The sequence below is a fragment of the Coregonus clupeaformis genome, chromosome 12 (genome assembly GCF_020615455.1).
Source record: "Coregonus clupeaformis isolate EN_2021a chromosome 12, ASM2061545v1, whole genome shotgun sequence".
In the NCBI taxonomy this organism is placed as follows: domain Eukaryota; kingdom Metazoa; phylum Chordata; class Actinopteri; order Salmoniformes; family Salmonidae; genus Coregonus; species Coregonus clupeaformis.
The window spans coordinates 59,803,274-59,826,708 of NC_059203.1; the positions used below are offsets into that span (position 1 = coordinate 59,803,274).

The window sequence follows — 23,435 nt, forward strand, 5'->3', positions numbered from 1 at the left end:
GACTATCCTACCGATCCTTGACTTTGGCGATGTCATTTACAAAATAGCCTCCAACACTCTACTCAGCAAATTGGATGTAGTCTATCACAGTGCCATCCGTTTTGTCACCAAAGCCCCATATACTACCCACCATTGTGACCTGTACGCTCTTGTTGGCTGGCCCTCACTACATATTCGTCGCCAAACCCACTGGCTCCAGGTCATCTATAAATCACTGCTAGGCAAATCCCTGTCTTACCTTAGCTCACTGGTCACCATAGCAACACCCACCCGTAGTCTGTGCTCCAGCAGGTATATCTCACTGGTCATCCCCAAAGCCAACACCTCCTTTGGCCGCCATTCCTTCCAGTTCTCTGCTGCCAATGACTGGAACGAACTGCAAAAATCTCTGAAGCTGTAGACTCTTATCTCCCTCACTAACTTTAAGCGTCAGTTGTCAGAGCAGCTTACCGATCACTGCACCTGTACACAGCCTTTCTGAAATTAACCCACCCAACTACCTCATCCCCATATTGTTATTTATTTTGCTAATTTGCACCCCAGTATCTCTATTTGCACATCATCTTTTGCACATCTATCATTCCAGTGTTAATACGAAATTGTAACGATTTTGCACTATGGCCTATTTATTGCCTTACCTCCATAACTCACTACATTTGCACACACTGTATATATATTTTCTGTTTGTATTTTTGACTTTATGTTTTGTTTACCCCATATGTAACTCTGTGTTGTTGTTTTTATCGCACTGCTTTGCTTTATCTTGGCCAGGTCGCAGTTGTCAATGAGAACTTGTTCTCAACTGGCTTACCTGGTAAAATAAAGGTAAAAAATAAATAAATTGGGCCTTTACAATAAGGTGTGGCAGGAAGGGAAACTGCCTGGAAGTTGGAAGCAGGCGGTAGTGGTGCCAATAAGGAAACCAGGGAAAGACCCTACTAGTCCTTCAAGCTATAGGCTGATAGCGTTGACATCTCACGTATGTAAACTAATGGAAAGGATGATAACGGAAAGGCTGACTTACTTTCTGGAGAGTAGAGGACTAATGTCACCATATCAAAGTGGGTTCAGGAAAGGCAGGGGAACGATGGATCCTGTACTGTGCCTTGAGTCAGTCATACGGAAGGCCTGATTTTGGAAGGTCATTGTTTGCGGATGATGGAGCGCTGTGGAAGAGAGGGAGAAATATTACCCATACAGCCAGAAGAGTTCAATAAGTGATTAGTGAAGTAGAGCAGTGGTCCTTCAGGTGGGGCTTCAAGTTTTCATTTAAGAAAACATATACTGTGTTTTTTTCTAGAAGGAAGGTTGGGGAGGAAATATACTTGAAGTTGTATGGAAGGAATCTGAGAGGGTGGGAGGGATTAGGTTCCTGGGGGTCTGATTTGACACTCAAATGACATGGGCGGAGCATATTAACAGAGTAGTTGTCAAAGGAAAGAAAATATTGAATGTGATGTGTTGCTTGTCAGGAATGGAGTGGGGGGAAGATAGAATGGTGTTGAAAATTATATATATATATAGCGCTGTTAAGGTCATCAATGGATTATGGAAGTATAGCATATGGATCAGCAGCTCAGACATCTTTAAAAAAGCTAGGTGTTATCCAGGTCCAAGCCCTAAGAATATGTTGTGGAGCACTCAGGACCTCCCCGGTGGCAGCGAGTTGTGAGAGATGCCGTTAAAGCTAAGAAGACAACAGCTAGCCATGACATATTGGGTAAATCTACAAGGAAATAAGGTTACACGTCCTACAAAAAAGGTGCTCCTAGAGTGCTGGGAACATGAAAAAAATCTGAATACAAGCTTTGGGTGGATAGGCAATTGCATGGCGAGAGAGATGGGGTTATTTGGGAGGGAGTTTAGCCCCTCTGTTGTTCTTCCTGCTATCCCACCTTGGTTTCTCCCTCAACCAGTGATAGATCTAGGGTTGCTTGAGAGGGTAAGATATGTTGAGGAAGGAGTAGATTCAATTGTAAGTGAACATTTAAGAACACAATACTATGCTTTCTTGAATATATTCACATATGGATCTAAGGACCCTAAAACAGGGAGGACAGGAGCAGCTTTTAGTGTTCCTGAGATTAAGGTGGCAGTGACGAAAAGAGCAACAGATCATGTATCCGTTTACACAATGAAGTTGTTGGCCATACTATTGGCTGCAGAGTGGGTGGAGGAGGTGTGGCCAGACAGGGTAGTCATCTGCTCTGACTCCTGTGCAGCACTGATGAGCTTAAATTCATGTGTGTCTCAGAGCAGACAGGATGTATTGTATGAGGTTTTGCAGTGTTTGAATAGAGTGAAACAGATGGGGGTATTTGTGACGTTCCTCTGGGTACCAGCTCATGTGGGAGTAGATGGGATTGAGGAAGTGGATATTATTGCCAAGCAGGCTCTTAAACATCCTAATGTTGAGATGGAATTGTCAATCAGTAAAGCAGAAGCCAATGGATTAATAAGAATGGTGGTTAGAAATAAGTGGCAAGAGTTGTGGAATAGGGAGAGAAAGGGAAGACACCTGTATAAGATCCAGGAAAAGGTGGGGGCAGGAAGGTCCTCGGGCTGCGAGAGAAGGGAGGAAAGTGTAGTCACAAAGCTGAGACTGGGACACACAAGGCTAAATAGTACATTGAAAGTGGTGGGGAAACATCCGACTGGGAGGTGTGATCATTGTCAGGAGGAGATGGAGACAGTGGAACATGTTCTATTTCAGTGCCAGAAATATGTGAGAGAAAGGGAGCGATTGTTATTAGATTTGAGGAGTAATGGGGTTGAAGAGCCAGGATTAAGTGAACTGCTGGGGAAATCTTCAGGGGAGGTAGTATTTAATTATGTATTTCGTTTCCTTAGGGAGACAAGATTAATGGGTAAGATTTAGACATTCACTGACTTTGGTCCACACTCCAGTCCAGTTGGTGGCAGTAATTTACCTTAAAGTTGGTTGCTAACCGCCATATAAAATCCACAGAAGAAGAAGAAGAAGACGAAAAAAAGAAAAGAAAATCCAATCCCTTAATTTCGTTGTTTGTATGTGCCCATAGCAACGTTGGAAAATGAGACGTATACTACCCCGTACAGTGGGGGGCGGCATGGAACTGTAACGTTTGTGGGCAGCCATAATACCATAGAAGAAGCTTCGTTTGCTGCTTGTTAGAGCTAGCTAACGGACTAATAACGTGTCCATCGTTATTTCAAAGACCGTTGGCATATTTTCGGTTTTATCTACTCATTCACCACCGGCCTCACCTTGCATCCTCAAAAATGGCTGACCCCAAATACGCCAACTTGCCTGGAATCGTAAGTGGCTTGTTAGCTTGCTTGCTAGTCAGCGTCGCGTTGTGAGTAGTTAGCGCTAGTGTTTATGAGATGTTTGATGAATGCTAGTAAAGCTAAGCTCTAAACAAAAACCACAGAGTCCCGGCAACTAGTTAACTAGGTAGTTATCCAAACGTTTGCTAGCTAGCATTGTTGGTTTGACACGTAAGCCTGATATGATAACGTAAGTGTACTAGCTAGCAACCTAAACTAACGCTAGCTAGCCAGTGTTAGACCCCTCCCTGGTTAACTGCTTCTTCTATGCATTGAAATTGACCGTTAAATAACAGACATGTCTTACAACTCATAACATTTCTAAACGTGGTCTTTGGACGGCTAACTAGCTATTAGTTAGGCTAACAAATGCAGCAGCTAGTTAATCCAGTTGTGTGATTGAATGGGTCAACGCCCCGGATTGTGTCGAGGCACAGATCTGGGGAAGGGTACCAAAAAATGTCTGCAGCATTAACGGTCCCCAAGAACACAGTGGCCTCCATCATTCTTAAATGGAAGGAGTTTTGAACCACCAAGACTCTTTCTAGAGCTGGCCGCCCGGCCAAACTGAGCAATCAGGGGAGAAGGGCCTTGGTCAGGGAGGTGACCAAGAACCCGATGGTCACTCTGACAGAGCTCCAGAGTTCCTCTGTGGATGGAAGAGTGGCCAGACGGAAGCCACTCCTCAGTAAAAGGCACATGACAGCCCACTTCGAGTTTGCCAAAAGGCAGCTAAAGACTGTCAGACCATGAGAAACAAGATTCTCTGGTCTGATGAAACAAAGATTGAACTCTTTGGCCTGAATGGCAAGCGTCACATCTGGAGGAAACCTGGCACCATCCCTACGGTGAAGCATGGTGGTAGCAGCGTCATGCTGTGGGGATGTTTTTCAGCTGCAGGGACTGGGAGATGAATGGAGCAAAGTACAGAGAGATCCTTGATGACAACCTGCTCCAGAGAGCTCAGGACCTCAGACTGGGGCGAATACCCAAATACTTCTCTGCAGCTGCCACCACAACATCTATTTTCTGTGATTTACATTCCAGTTCTGTGCTACAGTTGATAACCATTGCTATGAAAGCTAAGAAGCCAACCTTACTGAAGCATAACTCACTCGTTGTCCTATCCCTCTGTGCTGGCACAAATCTACTACTCACTGGGATCCTCTCAGGATCTCTCACCCTTGACCCATCCTCCTCTACTTTCTTCACTGCCTCAGCATACGACACCTTCTGCACTACTCTGACTCTAGCCACCTCAACCTGCCTCTCTCCCACCGGACACTTCCGATCCCCAGCTACATGAGCACCCCTACAGTTGACACGCACAACCGAAACTACACAATCCTCTGTCCCATGCCCTCTGCACACTTCCCACATCTTGGAATCTCCCTCCTACACACTGTTGCAACATGACCATAAACATTGCACCTGAAACATCGCAGTAGGTTCAGCACAAAAGCTCTAACAGGATTACTGATATATCCTAACATGACTTTGTCTGGTAGAGACTCGGACTTAAAAGGACTGACAATGACTCCTGTGTTTCACCACGCTCCCCACCGGTTCTACGTCGCACCAAACGGCGGGCGTCACAAACACCAGGAATTTTCAACTTCAATTGCTCCACCTTCACACTTAACGCTACCCCAGAAATCATTCCTTTCAATGGTGCCCTGTTCATAAGAGCAAAGCAAGAAACAGATCTTGACCCACGTTGCGTGACATGGAGCGCCGGCTCCCTCTGGTCAGAAGAAACACAAACAATTATCACAAGTCCACTACAGGTTACCTTCACTGATTCAACTGCCCCCAACTCCTTTCTCGCCCACTACACTCAGCTTTTCTTCTTCCTCGCTGTCTATAATCACATCTATCTGCTCACCAGGCTCTTGCCGCACCTTCCTCTGCTGCATTGCTTGCAGAGCACTCACTGATGGCGTTTCTCCGAAACCTAACTTCTGTTCCTTAGCCCATTTTACATGTCTGGCTATCTCTGACCTCCAGGCTTCCTTCACCTTCCAAACATTTACCACACTGAGCCTCTCCACACTGGCTGTTGTTGCCGGGACAGCCTAAATACACGCTACATCGATACAGCTGCGACTGAAAGTGACCTTTTTTTTATGGAGGGTAGATCAGCTTTAATATTGCAGATTGTGGCTTCTATCAATGTAATTGATGGATAACCAGGTGGCGAATCGCATCTCTGCTTGTCTGGCAGACATATCAGTGTGGATGTCGGATCACTACCTCAAGCTGAACCTCGGCAAGACGGAGCTGCTCTTCCTTCCGGGGAAGGACTGCCCGCTCCATGATCTCGCCATCACGGTTGACAACTCCATTGTGTCCTCCCCCCAGAGTGCAAAGAACCTTGGCGTGACCCTGGACAACACCCTGTCATTCTCTGCTAACATCAAAGCGGTGACCCGATCCTGCAGGTTCATGCTCTACAACATTCGCAGAGTAGCCCTACCTTACACAGAAAGCGGCACAGGTCCTAATCCAGGCACTTGTCATCTCCCGTCTGGATTACTGCAACTCGCTGTTGGCTGGGCTCCCTGCCTGTGCCATTAAACCCCTACAACTTATCCAGAACGCTGCAGCCCGTCTGGTGTTCAACCTTCCCAAGTTCTCTCACGTCACCCCGCTCCTCCGCACACTCCACTGGCTTCCAGTTGAAGCTCGCATCTGCTATAAAACCATGGTGCTTGCCTACGGAGCTGTGAGGGGAACGGCACCTCCTTACCTTCAGGCTCTGATCAGACCCTACATCCAAACGAGGGCACTACGTTCATCCACCTCTGGCCTGCTAGCCCCCCTACCTCTACAGAAGCACAGTTCCCGCTAAGCCCAGTCAAAACTCGCTGCTCTGGCACCCCAATGGTGGAACAAGCTCCCCCACGACGCCAGAACAGCGGAGTCACTGACCACCCTCCGGAGACATTTGAAACCCTACCTCTAAGGAATACCTGGAATAGTATAAAAGTCATCCTTCTACCCCCACCCCCCCATTAAAAAAAAAAAAGGGTTTGGCCCACTGGCTATCATAAGTTGAATGCACCTATTTGTAAGTCGCTCTGGATAAGAGTGTCTGCTAAATTACGTAAATGTAATTGTTTGCATAATTTCCAATCCCCCATATATATATTTTTTACAAATATATATTTGCCCCTAACCCTACCACCCTTCTTCTAATTTGAGTAAATTAATGGACAACAACACTTAGGCTTCTACTTCCAGCTAATACATACTATATACATTTTATTGACACATGTTTTACATTGGTTATCTTTTGTTTGTTTTTAGTCCCATCCTTTCAGCTACCCTTAACCCCTCCCATCTATCTCTGAAGACCATCCAATTTTGATTTCTATCTGCCATATATTTTTCGACTGACAGTTGCTAGCAAGCACAGGCAACCTCTCTTCCACCTCACGTTACCGAAACCCCGCCCACAGTGTTTGACAATCAACACAGGTCAAAAACTATAATGCAAATTTACATTTACATTTTAGTCATTTAGCAGACGCTCTTATCCAGAGCGACTTAGTTAGTGAGTACATACATTTTTCATACAAATGAGGAAACAAAATGGCAAAAGGAAGCATTGCGATTGATTGATCATTTGATTTTTGACAGTCTGAAACCACAGAGTATGGAAAAGCATTGTCAATTGAGAATTATTTATATTTTGTCACAATTTATGCTATCACAACAAGGAAATTTAAATGGCAACTCGACTTCATCTCGGGACTAACAACACCCATGCCAATATCCTCCAAACACCGGCTTCTTGGGCATTATCACTTAATCAGAACACAAGTAGCTAGCTATGTCAATGTAAAATTAATTGCGTTATAGAATATTGATTGATTTGAATGATTTTGTCTTCATAGGCGTCCAACGAGCCAGATGTATATGAGACCAGCGACCTGCCAGAAGATGACCAGGCACAGTTTGAGTCGGTGAGTGAAAGTTGGAGGAGAGAGGAAAGAAGGGATTGTGGAGAGGGAACGGGAGAGTTTCGACCCCCAAACACAGTTTTGGAATCATCTGTTGCTTATGTGGCTTAGCAGCATGACTTCCTCTAAGATAACCACTGCATGATGCAGAGTGGTTGGTTGGTTGTTTGATTGATTAGCATCTCTGTATCCTCATGCTGGCTCATGGATCAAGTCTGCTTTAGAACATACGTAATGCTGTTATAACGATTTATTTTTGACGTGCACTTGGCCAAATGGTTTATCACTTTTGTAGGGAATGGTGTTTTTTATTGATTAGGATTCATGCAAGACATTTAGTAGGCCTAATAATCCTCAGTTTTCACCTTGACATAGAATTGTAGCACGTCAGAGGAAATTGAATCTAAGATGTCTGTCTGTTATTGTGTGTGCTGACCTGCTACTGTATTTGTGTTTTAACATCCCTTTCCCCATTCCTAACAGTATACATGTTAACAGAAGCTTACTAACTAAATATCGTTACTAACTACGTTGCTAATCAAACACTAGGTTTAATACTGCAACGCACTCTAAACCATTCAGAATGTAAATTGCAGATTTGCACTAGCCTACTTTTTAATATCTGTGACCATCAGGATTTCATCACACTCGCGCAGTTTCTTAATGGATGGGTGTCTCACTCGGTTGAGTTTATTTACCTCATCCTATGGCTCTAAACCCATTTTCTTTCTAACCATCTCATCTTTGACTTAGAGGCTCAGCAATGGCTTTTCCCTCTGCCAATCCCCTCCTTCCACTGACTACATGATGCTAACAATACCAAGTACAGGATTAGAGGCTTGAGTGAATAGTGAGAGGCTCAGGGCATATGTTGCCTACACACACACAGGATATCAGATATTTATATTCACAGTCACACATACAGCATATAACATTCATCTTCTGCCCCTGTGTGTGTACAGTATGATCTGTGATGTCAACAGCCTATAACCAATGCTGCTGATGTATCACAATAACCAAGGCATAGGCCGTGTGGGGCTGAGAGAGAGAGAACCGCGACGCCATGTTGAGCAGACGGTCAGCCTGGCTCAGAACACTGTTCTCTTTATCTCCCCTGGCAGTGATGGGCTGGCTGCTGCTGTTGTGCATGGCATGTGATAACCACATTAATCTGTGTTTTTCTCTCTCTCTCTTTCCTCCTTCCCCTCTTTTGTTTCTCCCTGTGCTCTTCCTCTTTCTCTAACTCTCTTTGGGAACCCAAGGAGCTGGTAAGATCCTCAATGACTGACTCACCCCTCCTTCCTCCTAACATCTACTTGTTTGTCTGTGTTGCATGTGTCGGTACTGTGTCAGTCTGTCTTTACTGTCTGTATTAGTGGTGATTAATCCCATGAGCCTCTTTGATTCATATTAGCTGATCATTTGGACTATAGACACATTGATCACTTCATATTCAGTTCCTCAATACTCAACCTAGTGCACAGTTGCCTGAGGCTCTAGAATGATGCTCTTCAAGTTTTATTAGTCGTAGGTTCCCGGAACAACTAATGATAGGAGTCTGATTCTTCCAATGAGTAGATACATGTCACGAATGGATTTATTAACAGGCAATAGCTGATCTCATAGAAGTCATGCAGAGATGAAAGACCAAAGCCACAGGAGAAACTCTGAATACCAAATAGGCTAAAGGCTGAAACTAAAACCAAACTCTACCATATGATGTGCTGTGGGTCTCATTCTACTGTATTCTTCACTCCCGCCTACCATTTGCCTAAGTTTTTAGGCCCCATAGCTTCCATCAGTCAGCTGTGCAAGCGGTTAATTTTCATGTAGAGCAGACGTTGGTTCCTGGTTCTTGGATACCCCAGAGTCATTGTTAACTTTCCATCCACATTCTGTTCACACCCTCTTACATAATTAGTGTTGTTCGGTTTCATTGGTCAATAAAGAGCTTGTTTAAAGATGATTGATTGTTGAAACAATACACGGCAAACCTTCATTACTTTATGTTGAGGACTCTAAATTGTTTCTCTTGATAAAATCGTAAGTCAACCATCTCGGTTTTCCTTCCTGGAGAATAGACTGGTTTCCCCAACTGAATACAGATACATGTCATAATGTGTGTGTGCTGGTGTTAATGAGAGGTGTGTGTGTGTGTGTGAGCTGTCATGGGTTTGTGAGTTGGAGCTGTCATAGATTGGCATCTCACATGGGTCCTCTGTCAAACTGTGTGGATAAACTCTCATTGAGCTGTATCTCTGTGACTGGTTTAATTTATTGACAATTATAGACTACAGATGACAATTAGCTTTGTAGCTAGAATCTGGTGCATGGGCCCTGTAAAATAAAAAAATATATAAATTGTCTGAGGCTGGCTGTACACATCTAATGGTTCTGGTTGTACAGATACAAGGGACTAGTTTCCAGATCATATTTAAAGAGCCAGTGTGACAGATGGCCCATGAAGAGAACACTAACAGCAGAAATCCCCATCAATCCTATCAATCAAATGGGAATCAACCCTTTTGGAATAATTTTGCCCTAGATCCACTCGCAGACCTCTCATTCCCAAACCATGTGTACATTTGCGACTTGGCTGGTAAGGTCAATCTCTGAGTGGATTGGAGAAGGGGAAGAATATGGCAGCATCTCAATAGTACAAAGAGAGGTGAGATGCAGCCTGTGTCCTGTGTATTCCTGTGGTATATCTGACATGATGTTCTCTCTGGGTGCCTCCCTCCATAACAGGAAGAGCTGTGCAGTGACAGTGTGGAGAGGATCGTGGTCAACCCTAATGCAGCCTACGACAAGTTCAAGGACAAACGCGTCAGTACTAAAGGACTCGGTCAGTCTACTACAGCCAACAGCTGGATGTCCAGGCATGATATCCAGTGCATTCGGAAAGTATTCAGACCCCTTGAATTTTTCCACATTTTGTTAAGTTACAGCCATATCCTAAAATTCATTAAATTGTTTTTTTCCCCCTTATCAATCTACACACAATACCCCATAATGACAAAGCGAAACAGGTTTTTCGATTTTTTCCAAATGTATAGAAAATAGAAAACATACCTTATTTACATAAGTATTCAGATCCTTTGCTATGAGACTCGAAATTGAGCTCTGGTGCATCCTGTTTCCATTGATCATCCTTGATGTTTCTACAACTTGATTGGAGTCCACCTGTGATACATTCAATTGATTGGACATGATTTGGAAAGGCGCACACATGTCTATGTAAGGTCCCACAGTTGACAGTGCATGTCAGAGCAAAAACCAAGCCATGAGGTCGAAGGAATTGTCTGTAGAGTTCAGAGACAGGATTGTGTCGAGGGGCGGATCTGGGGAGGGTACCAAAACATTTCTGCAGCATTGAAGGTCCCCAAGAACACAGTGGCTTCCATCATTCTTAAATGGAAGAAGTTTGGAACCACCAAGACTCTTCCTAGAGCTGGCCGCCCGGCCAAACTGAAAAATCGGGGGAGAAGGGCCTTGGTCAGGGAGGTGACCAAGAACCCGGTGGTCACTGACAGAGCTCCAGAGTTCCTCTGTGGAGATGGGAGAACCTTCCAGAAGGACAACCATCTCTGCAGCACTCCACCAATCAGGCCTTTATGGTAGAGTGGCCAGACGGAAGCCACTCCTCAGTAAAAGGCACATGACAGCCTGCTTGGAGTTTGCCAAAAGGCACCTAAAGGACTCTGACCATGAGAAACAAGAGTCTTTGGTCTGATGAATCCAAGATTGAACTCTTTGGCCTGAATTCCAAGCGTCGCATCTGGAGGAAACCTGGCACCATCCCTACGGTGAAGCATGGTGGTGGCAGCATCATGCTGTGGTGATGTTTTTCAGCGGCAGGGACAGGGAGACTAGTCAGGCTCGAGGGAAAGATGAACGGAGCAAAGTACAGAGAGATCCTTGATGAAAACCTGCTCAGGACCTCAGACTGGGGCGACGATTCACCTTCCAAAAGGACAACGACCCTAAGTACACAGCCAAGACAACGCAGGAGTGGCTTCGGGATAAGTCTCTGAATGTCCTTGAGTGGCCCAACCAGATCCCGAACTTGAACCCGATCAAACATCTCTGGAGAGACCTGAAAATAGCTGTGCAGCGACGCTCCCCATCCAAGCTGACAGAGCCTGAGAGGATCTGCAAAGAAGAATGGGAGAAACTCCCCAAATACAGGTGTGCCAAGCTTGTAGCATATACCCAAGAAGGCTCGAGGTTGTAATCGCTGCCAAAGGTGCTTCAACAAAGTACTGAGTATAGGGTCTGAATACTTATGTAAATGTGATATTTTAGTTTAGTTTTTTAATGTATTTACAAACATTTTTGCGTTGTCATTATGGGGTATTGTGTGTAGATTGAGGAATTTTATTTGATCCATTTTAGAATAAGGCTGTAACGTAACAAAATGTGGAAAGTCGAGGAGTCTGAATACTTTCCGAATGCACTGTAGGGGCAGGAGTTTTCCCCTTACCACACGACCTGACCTGGAATAACTTTTCCTGCATATTGTATCAAATTATATAGTCTATATGCAGAGCAGTTGACCTCAGTCACATGATCAGAAACTCCTAGCTCTAGTAACATGGTCAGGGAAAACTCCTGGCCCTAGACATGAGGCATTTCATGAATTGGTCACAAATCACCTAATATTCTTGTCTCTCCTGTAATAAATGTCTCTTCCAGACTTCTCAGACCGTATCAGTAAGAACAAAAGAGTGGGCTATGAGTCGGGAGAATATGAGATTGTGAGTAAACTCTGGGCCTACATTATTGAGTTTCATATTGATAATCTTAGTTATATAAATATATATATCAAATTTGAATTTCTGTGAAATCAATGGCAAGACCTTTTTCTATTTTAATCGTGTGTGTTATTTGCTGTCTGTTCAAGTGCTTCACTCTGTTGTCTGTGTTAACTGGTTGTCCTCTCTCTCTCTCTCGCTCTCTCCTCTCTTCTCTCACTTAATTCCTATTTTCTCCCTGTCTAGTTGGCAGAGGGCTGTGGGTTGAAGGAAACTCCCCAGCAGAAGTACCAGCGGCTGGTCAATGAGATCCAGGAGCTCAGTCAGGAGGTGGAAACTATCCAGGTAGGGCCCAGACACAGTCCCAAACAACCTGTTTGCTTCTACCCCCTAGGCCTAGACTATCCAGGTCAGACAGGAAAATCAGGAATCCCTGAAATCATCCTTTATGTACTGTTAACACCTTTAACCTAGACCTACCCCAAATCAGTGGTTGTCCTTTTTAATGTGTGCTGATCACATCCCCCCCCCAGGCGACCACGAAGGATAGCAGTGCGGAGGAGCGTCTGACCCCAGTAGTCCTAGCCCAGCAAGCTGCCCAGCTCAAACAGCAGCTGGTCTCTGCCCACCTGGACTCTCTGCTGGGACCACAGGCACATATCAACCTAGCTGACCCAGACGGAGCACTGGCCAAGTAAGGGAGGGAGGGAGGGGAAGGGACTCCCTTCTGGTTCCCATTAGTGCTCGCCAAGTGAGGAGAGGGAAGGAGGAAGGGATTAAAAATGGTAGCAAATGCAATTTAGTCATGTCATGTCTCAAATGGTTACATAGTTGTCAGAAAGGGAGACAATATTACGCAGTCTTAGCAGTCGCTGCTCTTATTAAAGACTTAAAAGGTAGATTAGCGATTAAGAGCGTTGGGCCAGTAACCGAAAGGACGCTGAGTCCCTGAATCCCTGAGTTGACTAGGTGAAAAATCTAATGTGCCCTTGAACAAGGCACTTAAACCCTAATTGCTCCTGTAAGTCACTCTGGATAAGAGCATCTGCTAAATTACTGAAATGTAAAAGACTTATCGTATTTCCCTGGTTCTTATCCCCCTATGTTATTCCCTTCCTTACCCTCCCTCTCTCCTCCTCTCCCTTCTCCACCCTTTTCTCTCTATTTCTTTCTCTCCACCCCTCCCTCTCCCTCTCCCATTTTCCCTCTCTATCCCCCCTCCTCCTCTCCTCTCCCCCAGGCGTCTGCTAACCCAGCTGGAGGCAGCGAGGAGCAGTAGGGGGAGTACATGGGAGGGGAAGGCCCCAGCAACAGCTAAAGGTCCTGATGGTGTGGTGCTCTATGAGCTGCACAGCCGGCCAGAGCAGGAGAAGTTCACCGACGCTGCCAAAGTAAGGGGCCCCGGGGCCATGGGTGGGTGTGTGCCAAATGGCCACCAGTTGCGGTGCGTGCCCATGTGAGTGAAGAGAGCTCAATGAGTGTTGGCTTTTGTGTCTGTTGTTGTGCAAGATGGGTTGGTGATGTAACGTTAGGTGTGTGAGGTCTGTTGACTAAATTATTTGTCTTTGTTACATCATTTATTAGTTAATTCTCCATGTCTCCTGTGTGTAGATGGCAGAGCTGGAGAAGCGGCTTGCAGAGCTGGAGACGGCTGTGGGCTCTGGATCAGACAAACAGGGTCCTCTGAGTGCTGGGGTGCAGGGAGGCAGTCTCATGGTGAGTCTCTTCTGAACTCTTATTTCAGTACTGAACTCAACCCTTATCATCAATCACTGTTAATTACTGAGGCAGAATTACTCCAAATTAACAAATTCAACCTACATAGCCACAACTTCACTTCACCGTCATGATTGGAAGCCCATCAATCCCTGTGACCGAGGTCTCTCCCTCTCACCCCCCTCCATCTCTCTCTCTTTCCATCTCTTTCTTTTTCTTCTCCCCCCAGGACACCATGGAGCTGCTGCAGGCGAGGGTCAGTGCTCTGGACTCAGCCACTCTGGACCAGGTAGAGGCCAGACTGCAGGTAACACACCTTTACCGTTGCAGAGGCAAATGCAAAACTGATCAGTGCCTGGGGCAGCTTCAGCCTACTCCACACTGTGTGTCTTCCCGCTTCTAGTTGTCAGAAGGCTCGGAGGGATCTTGACAACCAACACAATTTTTTGTCGTACTGCAATACTACACTTTTATGTACATGTGATGTTTTTGTGTTGTGTTTGTATAGAGTGTCCTTGGGAAGATGAATGAGATTGCAAAGCACAAGGCAGCCATCGAAGATGATGACACACAGAACAAGGTCAGTAACTACCTGGTTTTTATGTACAACTTTTAAAATGTGAACTTTATACAGCATCTTAGTACTATTTCACACAATGTTTAAAGTAATTGTGGGTTGACCAGGAAAAACAATTGGCCCAAACTATCCCCTATAGATCAAACCCTGACAATCCATTACCAACCATATAATTATTCTGACTGCATTTTGCAGCAACTCATTCTGCTGTCAGTCAATATTGTTCACCCCCAACCTTATCATTATTTGGTCTGCAACTTGTTCCAATAACTTATGTTGTCTGTCAGGTGTCTCAGCTGTATGACGTGGTGCAGAAGTGGGACGCCATGGCAACCTCTCTGCCTCAGGTGGTGCAGAGGCTCATGGCTGTCAAAGGGTTGCATGAACAAGGTAATAACTAGGGCTGGCACAATTACCGTGTAACCGGCGGTTATGGATAAGGACTGTCATGAAAATAAAATAACCGTTAAAAAACAACGGGGGGGGACAGGACAAACAGCTGACTGAAGACGGGAAGCCGGACATTTGTGCGGTTGAGTCCGTTTCTGCGATAACATGCTCTTAACAACGTGATGAAACTTTGTTGCTCCTTGCTGAAACAAGCAACAAATATAATAAAATCAAACTTTATTTATACAGCACATTTCAGACATGGAATGCAACGCAATGTGCTTTTACAGGAAAAAACGAATATCTTTACTACACAACAAACATTAGATAAAAAACAAAAGAATGACACAAACTGAACAACTAAAAAGCACCCTGAGGAAAAGCAAAGCTAAAAATGTTTTTTAGGATCTCTTTTAACTGTCCACAGTTTCGGCCCCCCTCAGGTTCCCTGGCAGGCTATTCCAGAGGCTGGGGCCATAACTAAAGGCTGCCTCTCCATGCGTCTTGATTCTAGGCTTTGGGATAATTAAAAGGCCAGTGCCAGAGGACCTGAGGGACCTACTGGGTACATAACTTAAAAGTATGTCTGACATGTATTGGGGTGGATTGATTTAAAAACCAATAGAATATTAAAATTAATTCTTAAACTCACAGGCAGCCAGTGCAGAGACCTTAAAACCGGTGTAATGTGTGCTCTCAGTCTGGTCTTGGTCAGTACCTGTGTTGCAGCATTCTTTAAGTTTTGCAGTTGGCCAATTGTTTTCTTGGGTAGACCAGAAAGGAAAGCATTACAGTAGTCAAGCCTGCTTGTAGTAAAAGCATAGATGAGTCTCTCTGTATCAGCCTGCGAGAGAAATGGCTGCACCATGGCAATGTTCCTCAGGTGGCAAAAAGCTATTTTGGTCACATTCCTAATGTGATTCGAAATTTAGTTCAGGATCTAAAATAACACCTAGGTTTTTCACCTTGTGTTTTATCTTTATTGCCCGTGTATTAAAATATGTGGCTATTCTCTTTGAGCTTTCGCTCCAGCAATAAGTACCTCGGTCTCGTCTTGATTTAGCTGGAGGAAGTTGTGACCCATCCAAGTATTTAAATATTTAATACAGTCTAATACTTCCATGGAGCTAAAATCCTCTTGTGACACAGAAATGTAAAGTTGTGTATTGTCTGCGGAGCAGTGAAAATCAATCATGTGATTTCTGATAATGCTTACCAAGGGCTAATCTACAGTGAGGGGAAAAAAGTATTTGATCCCCTGCTGATTTTGTACGTTTGCCCACTGACAAAGAAATTATCAGTCTATAATTTTAATGGTAGGTTTATTTGAACAGTGAGAGACAACAAAAAAATCCAGAAAAACGCATGTCAAAAATGTTATAAATTGATTTGCATTTTAATGAGGGAAATAAGTATTTGACCCCTCTGCAAAACATGACTTAGTACTTGGTGGCAAAACCCTTGTTGGCAATCACAGAGGTCAGACGTTTCTTGTAGTTGGCCACCAGGTTTGCACACATCTCAGGAGGGATTTTGTCCCACTCCTCTTTGCAGATCTTCTCCAAGTCATTAAGGTTTCGAGCCTGACGTTTGGCAACTCGAACCTTCAGCTCCCTCCACAGATTTTCTATGGGATTAAGGTCTGGAGACTGGCTAGGCCACTCCAGGACCTTAATGTGCTTCTTCTTGAGCCACTCCTTTGTTGCCTTGGCCGCGTGTTTTGGGGTCATTGTCATGCTGGAATACCCATCCACGACCCATTTTCAATGCCCTGGCTGAGGGAAGGAGGTTCTCACCCAAGATTTGATGGTACATGGCCCCGTCCATCGTCCCTTTGATGCGGTGAAGTTGTCCTGTCCCCTTAGCAGAAAAACACCCCCAAAGCATAATGTTTCCACCTCCATGTTTGACGGTGGGGATGGTGTTCTTGGGAGTCATAGGCTGCATTCCTCCTCATCCAAACACGACTAGTTGAGTTGATGCCAAAGAGCTCCATTTGTCTCATCTGACCACAACACTTTCACCCAGTTCTCCTCTGAATCATTCAGATGTTCATTGGCAAACTTCAGACAGGCATGTATATGTGCTTTCTTGAGCAGGGGGACCTTGCGGGCGCTGCAGGATTTCAGTCCTTCACGGCGTAGTGTGTTACCAATTGTTTTCTTGGTGACTATGGTCCCAGCTACCTTGAGATCATTGACAAGATCCTCCCGTGTAGTTCTGGGATGATTCCTCACCGTTCTCATGATCATTGCAACTCCACGTGGTGAGATCTTGCATGGAGCCCCAGGCCGAGGGAGATTGACAGTTCTTTTGTGTTTCTTCCATTTTCAAATAATCACACCAACTGTTGTCACATTCTCACCAAGCTGCTTGGCGATGGTCTTGTAGCCCATTCCAGCCTTGTGTAGGTTTACAATCTTGTCCCTGACATCCTTGGAGAGCTCTTTGGTCTTGGCCATGGTGGAGAGTTTGGAATCTGATTGATTGATTGCTTCTGTGGACAGGTGTCTTTTATACAGGTAACAAGGTGAGATTAGCTTGTTACCTGTATAAAAGACACCTGGGAGCCAGAAATCTTTCTGATTGAGAGGGGGTCAAATACTTATTTCCCTCATTAAAATGCAAATCAATTTATAACATTTTTGACATGCGTTTTTCTCGATTTTTTTGTTGTTATTGTGTCTCCCGCTGTTCAAATAAACCTACCATTAAAATTATAGACTGATCATTTCTTTGTCAGTGGGCAAACGTACAAAATCAGCAGGGGATCAAATACTTTTTTCCCTCACTGTATATAAACTTAACAATAGTGGATCCAAAATTGAACCTTGAGTTATGTTCACCAAGGGTGACAAACTCTTGACCAGTTAAGTAGGTCCTAAACCAATTTAGAACTGGACCGGAGAGGCCAACCTACCTCTGTCCAGAAGGACATCCTGGTCAACCGCGTCGAATGCAGCACTTAAATCTAAGAGTACAAGGACAGAGAGCTGTTTGGCATCTGTGTTGACTCTAAGATCATTTACCACATGAACTAAGGCTCTCGCTGTGCTGTGGTGGGCACGAAAACCAGATTGGAATTTTTCAAAAATAGGTGGCACAAAAAAAAAAAAATTGCTGTTTGAACACCAATTTCATCAGATTTTTGCTTAAGAAAGTAAGGTTGGAGATTGGCAGAAAATTGCTAAGAGCTGAAGAATCTAGATTACTTTTCTTCAGACCTGACTCATCAGTCTTAGTCTCTCAGTGACTCTGTCTCTCTCTAGCCATGCAGTTTGGTCAGCTGCTGACCCACCTGGACACCACCCAGCAGATGATCAACAACTCTCTGAAGGACAATGGAACACTGCTCTCACAGGTAGGAAACACTACCTACTACTATCACTAACTGCTTTCACACTGCTGTAGGACACATTTCACACTGCTCTAACAGGTTGGTAGGACTGCTGCTGGGACTGACGTGACCTTTACACTACTGAGTACACTCTTGTACCTTTCACACTGTATTGAGCTGTACTGTACTGCACTGGCCTGGTTACCCATCCATCATAGTTGCTGGAACTGTACTGGAAAGGAGAATGTGAAATGATGGTGTGGAAAGGGTAATAAAGTTCTCATCTATCTGGGACAAACATGGCCGTGTACAAACCCCCAAAGTGTCACCTGTACACTGTGCATTCAGTATTTTTTTGATGAAGGTGTTACTCTTGTGTAGCTAGACAGCCTGTCCATTCAATACACTCTACACTGGAGGATGTATTATATATAGATAGGTAATATATTTCACCTTCCGTTTGAGACAGAACTCCAAGGTAGCATCCTACCTATGTAGGAGACCAGGGGAAATTGTATTATTTTTGGTGTTTTACTCTGTCTTAGATACCACTTGGCCATTTTTTGATATAAGAAACTTACATCGGTCTCCTAATCATTCATACCATTTATATGTCTGTACATAAGACGGTCGGATCACAATATTGATTTTATTTTCCGAAAAGTCTGGACGTTACATTTGCCCCCGTGCCAGGGGCAATTGCAACAGTAGTTGGGGTAAAATGTAACATGTTAAAAAAGAAACCAAATAAACTCACTTAACTTAAACATTCATGTTCATTAATTATCATAGACATATGTCATGATTTTGCAAGAAATATAAGTATTTTTATGTACAGTGCCTTCACACCCCTTGACCTTTTCCACATTTTGTTGTGTTACCGCCTGAATTTAAAATGGATTAAATGGAGCTTTTGTGTCACTGGCCTACACACATTTTTACAAATTAATGAGAAGCTGAAATGTCTTGTCTAAGTATTCAACCCCTTTGTTATGGCAAGCCTAAATAGGTTCAGGAGTAAAAATGTGCTTAACAAGTCACATAATAAGTTGCATGGACTCACACTGTGTGCAATAATTGTGTTTAACATTATTTTTAAATGACTACCTCACATCTGTACCCCACACATACAATTATCTCTAAGGTCCCTCAGTTGAGCAGTGAATTTCAAGCACAGCTTCAACTGCAAACACCATGGAGGTTTCCCAATGGTTCGCAAAGAAGGGAACCTATTATTTATTTTACAGTGCATTCGGAAAGTATTCAGACTTTTTCCACATTTTGTTACGTTACAGCCTTATTCTGAAATGGATTACATGGTTTTCCCCCCCTCATCAATCCACAATAAACTAAATGACAAAGCAAATTTTTTTGCAAATGTATAATAAAAAAAATTTAAATGGTACATTTACATAAGTATTCAGACCCTTTACTCAGTACTTTGTTGAAGCACCTTTGGCAGCGATTATAGCCTCGAGTCTTCTTGGGTATGACGCTACAAGCTTGGCACACCTGTATTTGGGGAGTTTCTCCCATTCTCCTCTGCACATCCTCTCAAGCTCTGTCAGGTTGGATGCGTCGCTGCACAGCTATTTTCAGGTCTCTCCAGAGATGTTAGATCGGGTTTTGGCAGGGCCACTCAAGGACATTCAGAGACTTGTCCCGAAGCCACTCCTGCGTTGTCTTGGCTGTGTGCTTAGGGTCGTTGTCCTGTTGGAAGGTGAACCTTCGCCCCAGTCTGAGGTCCTGAGCGCTCTGGAGAAGGATTTCTCTGTTCTTTGGGATGGTGCCAGGTTTCTTCCAGACGTGATGCTTGGCATTCAGGCCAAAGAGTTCAATCTTGGTTTCATCAGACCAGAAAATCTTGTTTCTCATGGTCTGAGGGTCCTTTAGGTGCATTTTGGCACAATGCTGTCTCGGAGCTCTACGGACAATTCCTTCGACCTCATGGCTTGGTTTTTGCTCTGACATGCACTGTCAACTATGGGACCTTTTTATATAGACAGGTGTGTGCCTTTCCAAATCATGTCCAATCAATTGAATTTACCACAGGTGGACTCCAATCAAGTTGTAGAAACATCTCAAGGATGATCAATGGAAACAGGATGCACCTGAACTCCATTTCGAGTCTCATAGCAAAGGGTCTGAATACTTATGTAATTAAGGTAGATCTGTTTTTATTTAAAATACATTTGCAAAAGTTTCAAAAAACCTGTTCGCTTTTATTTTAATCAATTTTATAATAAGGCTGTAACGTCACAAAATGTGGAAAAAGGGAAGGGGTCTGAATACTTTCCGAATGCACTGTATTTGTCAGGGACCATGTACAACATGCCATTGCACCAGATTTAGCTAGATAGCTAATTTTCATCTGGAGTCCCTGGGTAGAAAACAATAAACATCAATACTTCATTACAATGCTACAATACACACACATTGTAAATCGTGTGCTGTATATATACAGTACCAGTCAAAAGTTTGGACACCTACTCATGTCAGGATTTTTCTTAATTTTTTACTATTTTCTACATGTACAATAATAGTGAAGACATCACAAATATGTAATAACACATATGGAATCATGTAGTAACCAAAGTAGCCACCCTTAGCCTTGATGACAGTTTTGCACACTCTTGGCATTTTCTCAACCAGCTTCATGAGGTATTAATTACACTTTGGATGGTGTATCAATACACCCAGTCATTACAAAGATACAGGCGCCTTTCCTAACTCAGCTGCTGGAGAGGAAGGAAACCGCTCAGGGATTTCACCATGAGGCCAATGGTGATTTTAAAACAGTTAGTTTAATGGCTGTGATAGGAGAAAAACTGAGGATGGATCAACATTGTAGTTACTCCACAATACTTACTAATATAAATTACAGTGAAAATATGGAAAAATTCCAAAACATGCATCCTGTTTTGAAATATGGCACTAAAGTAATACTGCAAAAAAATGTGGCAAAGAAATAAACTTTTTGTCCATAATACAAAGCGTTATGTTTGGGGCAAATCCGAAGTACCACACTTCATATTTTCAAGCATGGTGGTGGCTGCATCATGTTATGGATATGCTTGTCATCAGCAAGGACTAGGGAGCTTTTGGGAATAAAAAGAGTATAGCTAAGCACAGGCAAAATCCTAGAGGAAAACTTTGTCTGCTTTCCAACAGACGCTGGGAGAATGCGCCTTTCAGCAGGAAAATTACCTAAGTCACAAGGCCTAATATAAACTGGAGATGCTTACCAAGACAACATTGAATGTTCTTGAGTGGCCTAGTTACAGTTTTGACTTAAATTGGCTTGATAATCTATGGCAAGACTTGAAAATGGCTGTTTAGCAATGATCAACATCCAATTTGACAGAGCTTGAAGAATTGTTTTAAAGAATAATGGGCAAGTATTGTACAATCCAGGTGTGCAAAGATCTAGAGACTTACCCAGAAAGACTCACTGCTGTAATCGCTGCCACAGGTGATTCTAACATGTATTGACTCAGGGTTGAATACTTAGTTTTTGTTAGAATTTTTCTCCCACTTTGACATAACATTTTGTGTCGATCGTCGACCAAGAAATTACAAATAAATCAGTTTTAATCTCACTTTGTAACAACAAAATGTGGGTAAAGTTCAGGGGTGTGAATACTTTCTGAAAGCACTGTACATAACCAATATTTCCAGTGACACCTGTTTGTGCATGGCCATTCGGTTCCTCAAAACATCTTGAATAGTCTGATGGTGCCCAGATTATATCTGTTTACAACTTCTTTGACACTGCCGGCCCTAAATACTATTTCAAATTAGTATTTGTATAATTCATGGATAATTCGTACAATCAAAGTTAAAATCACTTTTTTTCTTCATTTGGATGCTTGGCTCAGGGTCATTTTAACACTGCGTTACAATTGCCCCCAACCCTAACAGCCATGACAACCATATGCCTAGCAAGAGACAATAGTGACAAATGTCAATGTTTAGCAAACACAGTGATTAAATTATGCTAGTTTTAATTTGTTGACGTTTACTCTTAGGACAGTAAGAAAAATACAGCCAGTGGAAAAAAACTACTTTCACCCCTAAAAATAAAATAAATGTTTCCCATAAAGCATTCAAATAGTGAGATTTGGGTGAAAGCAGGGAGAGAACCTTAAAGGACATGTACTGAGTTAATTTCATCACTCTAGCGTGTTTCTGTTTGGGGAAAGTCAAGGTGTTACAATTGCCCCTTGTTACTATTGCTGCCGGTCTCCCCCACTGTACAGGCCTTGACTATTAACACACCTCTCTCCTCCTCTTCGCTCCCTCTCCCCCCTCTCCTCCCATCAGGTGCAGACGACCATGAAGGAGAATCTCCTGTCTGTAGAAGAAAACTTTACTGCCCTGGACCAGAGGATGAAGAAGCTCAACAAATAAATCTGCTTATTTTAAAAAATGTCTGTCGGTAGAGTTTGGAAAATGTAGAAGTAGGAGAGGGAGAGATTGGAGTCTTTCCCACTTCTCTCCCTGTCTGTCTTCTTCTCTTCCTCCACCTCTGCCATTTTCTCTGGAGAGCGTATATTCTCCACACAGAACAGGCTACTCAGGCAAATGGTGCTCATTTTAATAAAGTTAGATTAAAGCTCAATCATCCAAGATCACATAATGATCACAGTATTCTACATAACAGAACCTAATAGAATAGCATAGTATAACATTACTGTGAAACACTAGGCGGACCACATTCAATAGTAAAGGATTATTCTTCAAGTTTTACAGGTGAAACATCCATGCAGCATATTTCTGCATAGTAACCATTTGATCTCGATCAGTTTCATAGGTATATGCATTTAGGTGTTCTTGAGTTATACAGTGTTTCGAAGTAGCCTAGTGTTTTGAATGATGTATAGTGCATGAATTTTAGATCAGATGGTGTTAACTGTAGTCTACCTGTGTATTTTGCCTAGTGGCGCATGCTGTTGAATTTTGTCCGTCACTTAAATGCGGTGGTGTTTTTGTCTTACAGTAATGTTTTACTATGCTTTTAAAAAGTTGAAGTCGGAAGTTTACATACACCTTAGCCAAATACATTTAAACTCAGTTTTTCACAATTCCTGACATTTAATCCTAGTAAATATTCCCTGTTTTAGGTCAGTTAGGATCACCACTTTATTTTAAGTATGTGAAATGTCAGAATAATAGTAGAGAGAATTATGTATTTCAGATTTTATTTCTTTATTCACATTCCCAGTGGGTCAGAAATGTACATACACTCAATTAGTATTTGGTAGTATTGCCTTTAAATTGTTTAACTTGGGTCAAACGTTTCGGGTAGCCTTCCACAAGCTTCCCACAATAAGTTGGGTGAATTTTGGCCCATTCCTCCTGACAGAGCTGGTGTAACTGAGTCAGGT

General features: G+C 43.3%; 1 protein-coding gene across 2 annotated transcripts; it reads left to right on the forward strand.

Moving 5' to 3' along the window:
• Positions 1–3,025: 3,025 nt before the first annotated feature.
• Positions 3,026–23,123, forward strand: LOC121578696 (dynactin subunit 2-like). 2 transcript variants are annotated; one of them, XM_041893083.1, is made up of 14 exons: positions 3,026–3,297; positions 7,209–7,277; positions 8,537–8,542; positions 10,023–10,119; positions 11,970–12,031; positions 12,275–12,373; positions 12,562–12,722; positions 13,269–13,419; positions 13,640–13,744; positions 13,974–14,051; positions 14,253–14,324; positions 14,609–14,711; positions 17,981–18,072; positions 22,372–23,123. In XM_041893083.1, exons 1-14 carry the CDS (start codon positions 3,262–3,264, stop codon positions 22,456–22,458), a joined length of 1,218 nt encoding a protein of 405 aa, XP_041749017.1. In that variant the 5' UTR covers positions 3,026–3,261; the 3' UTR covers positions 22,459–23,123. The 2 variants fall into 2 exon arrangements, with proteins under 2 accessions (XP_041749017.1, XP_041749018.1); XM_041893084.1 differs by lacking the exon at positions 8,537–8,542.
• Positions 23,124–23,435: the final 312 nt, after the last annotated feature.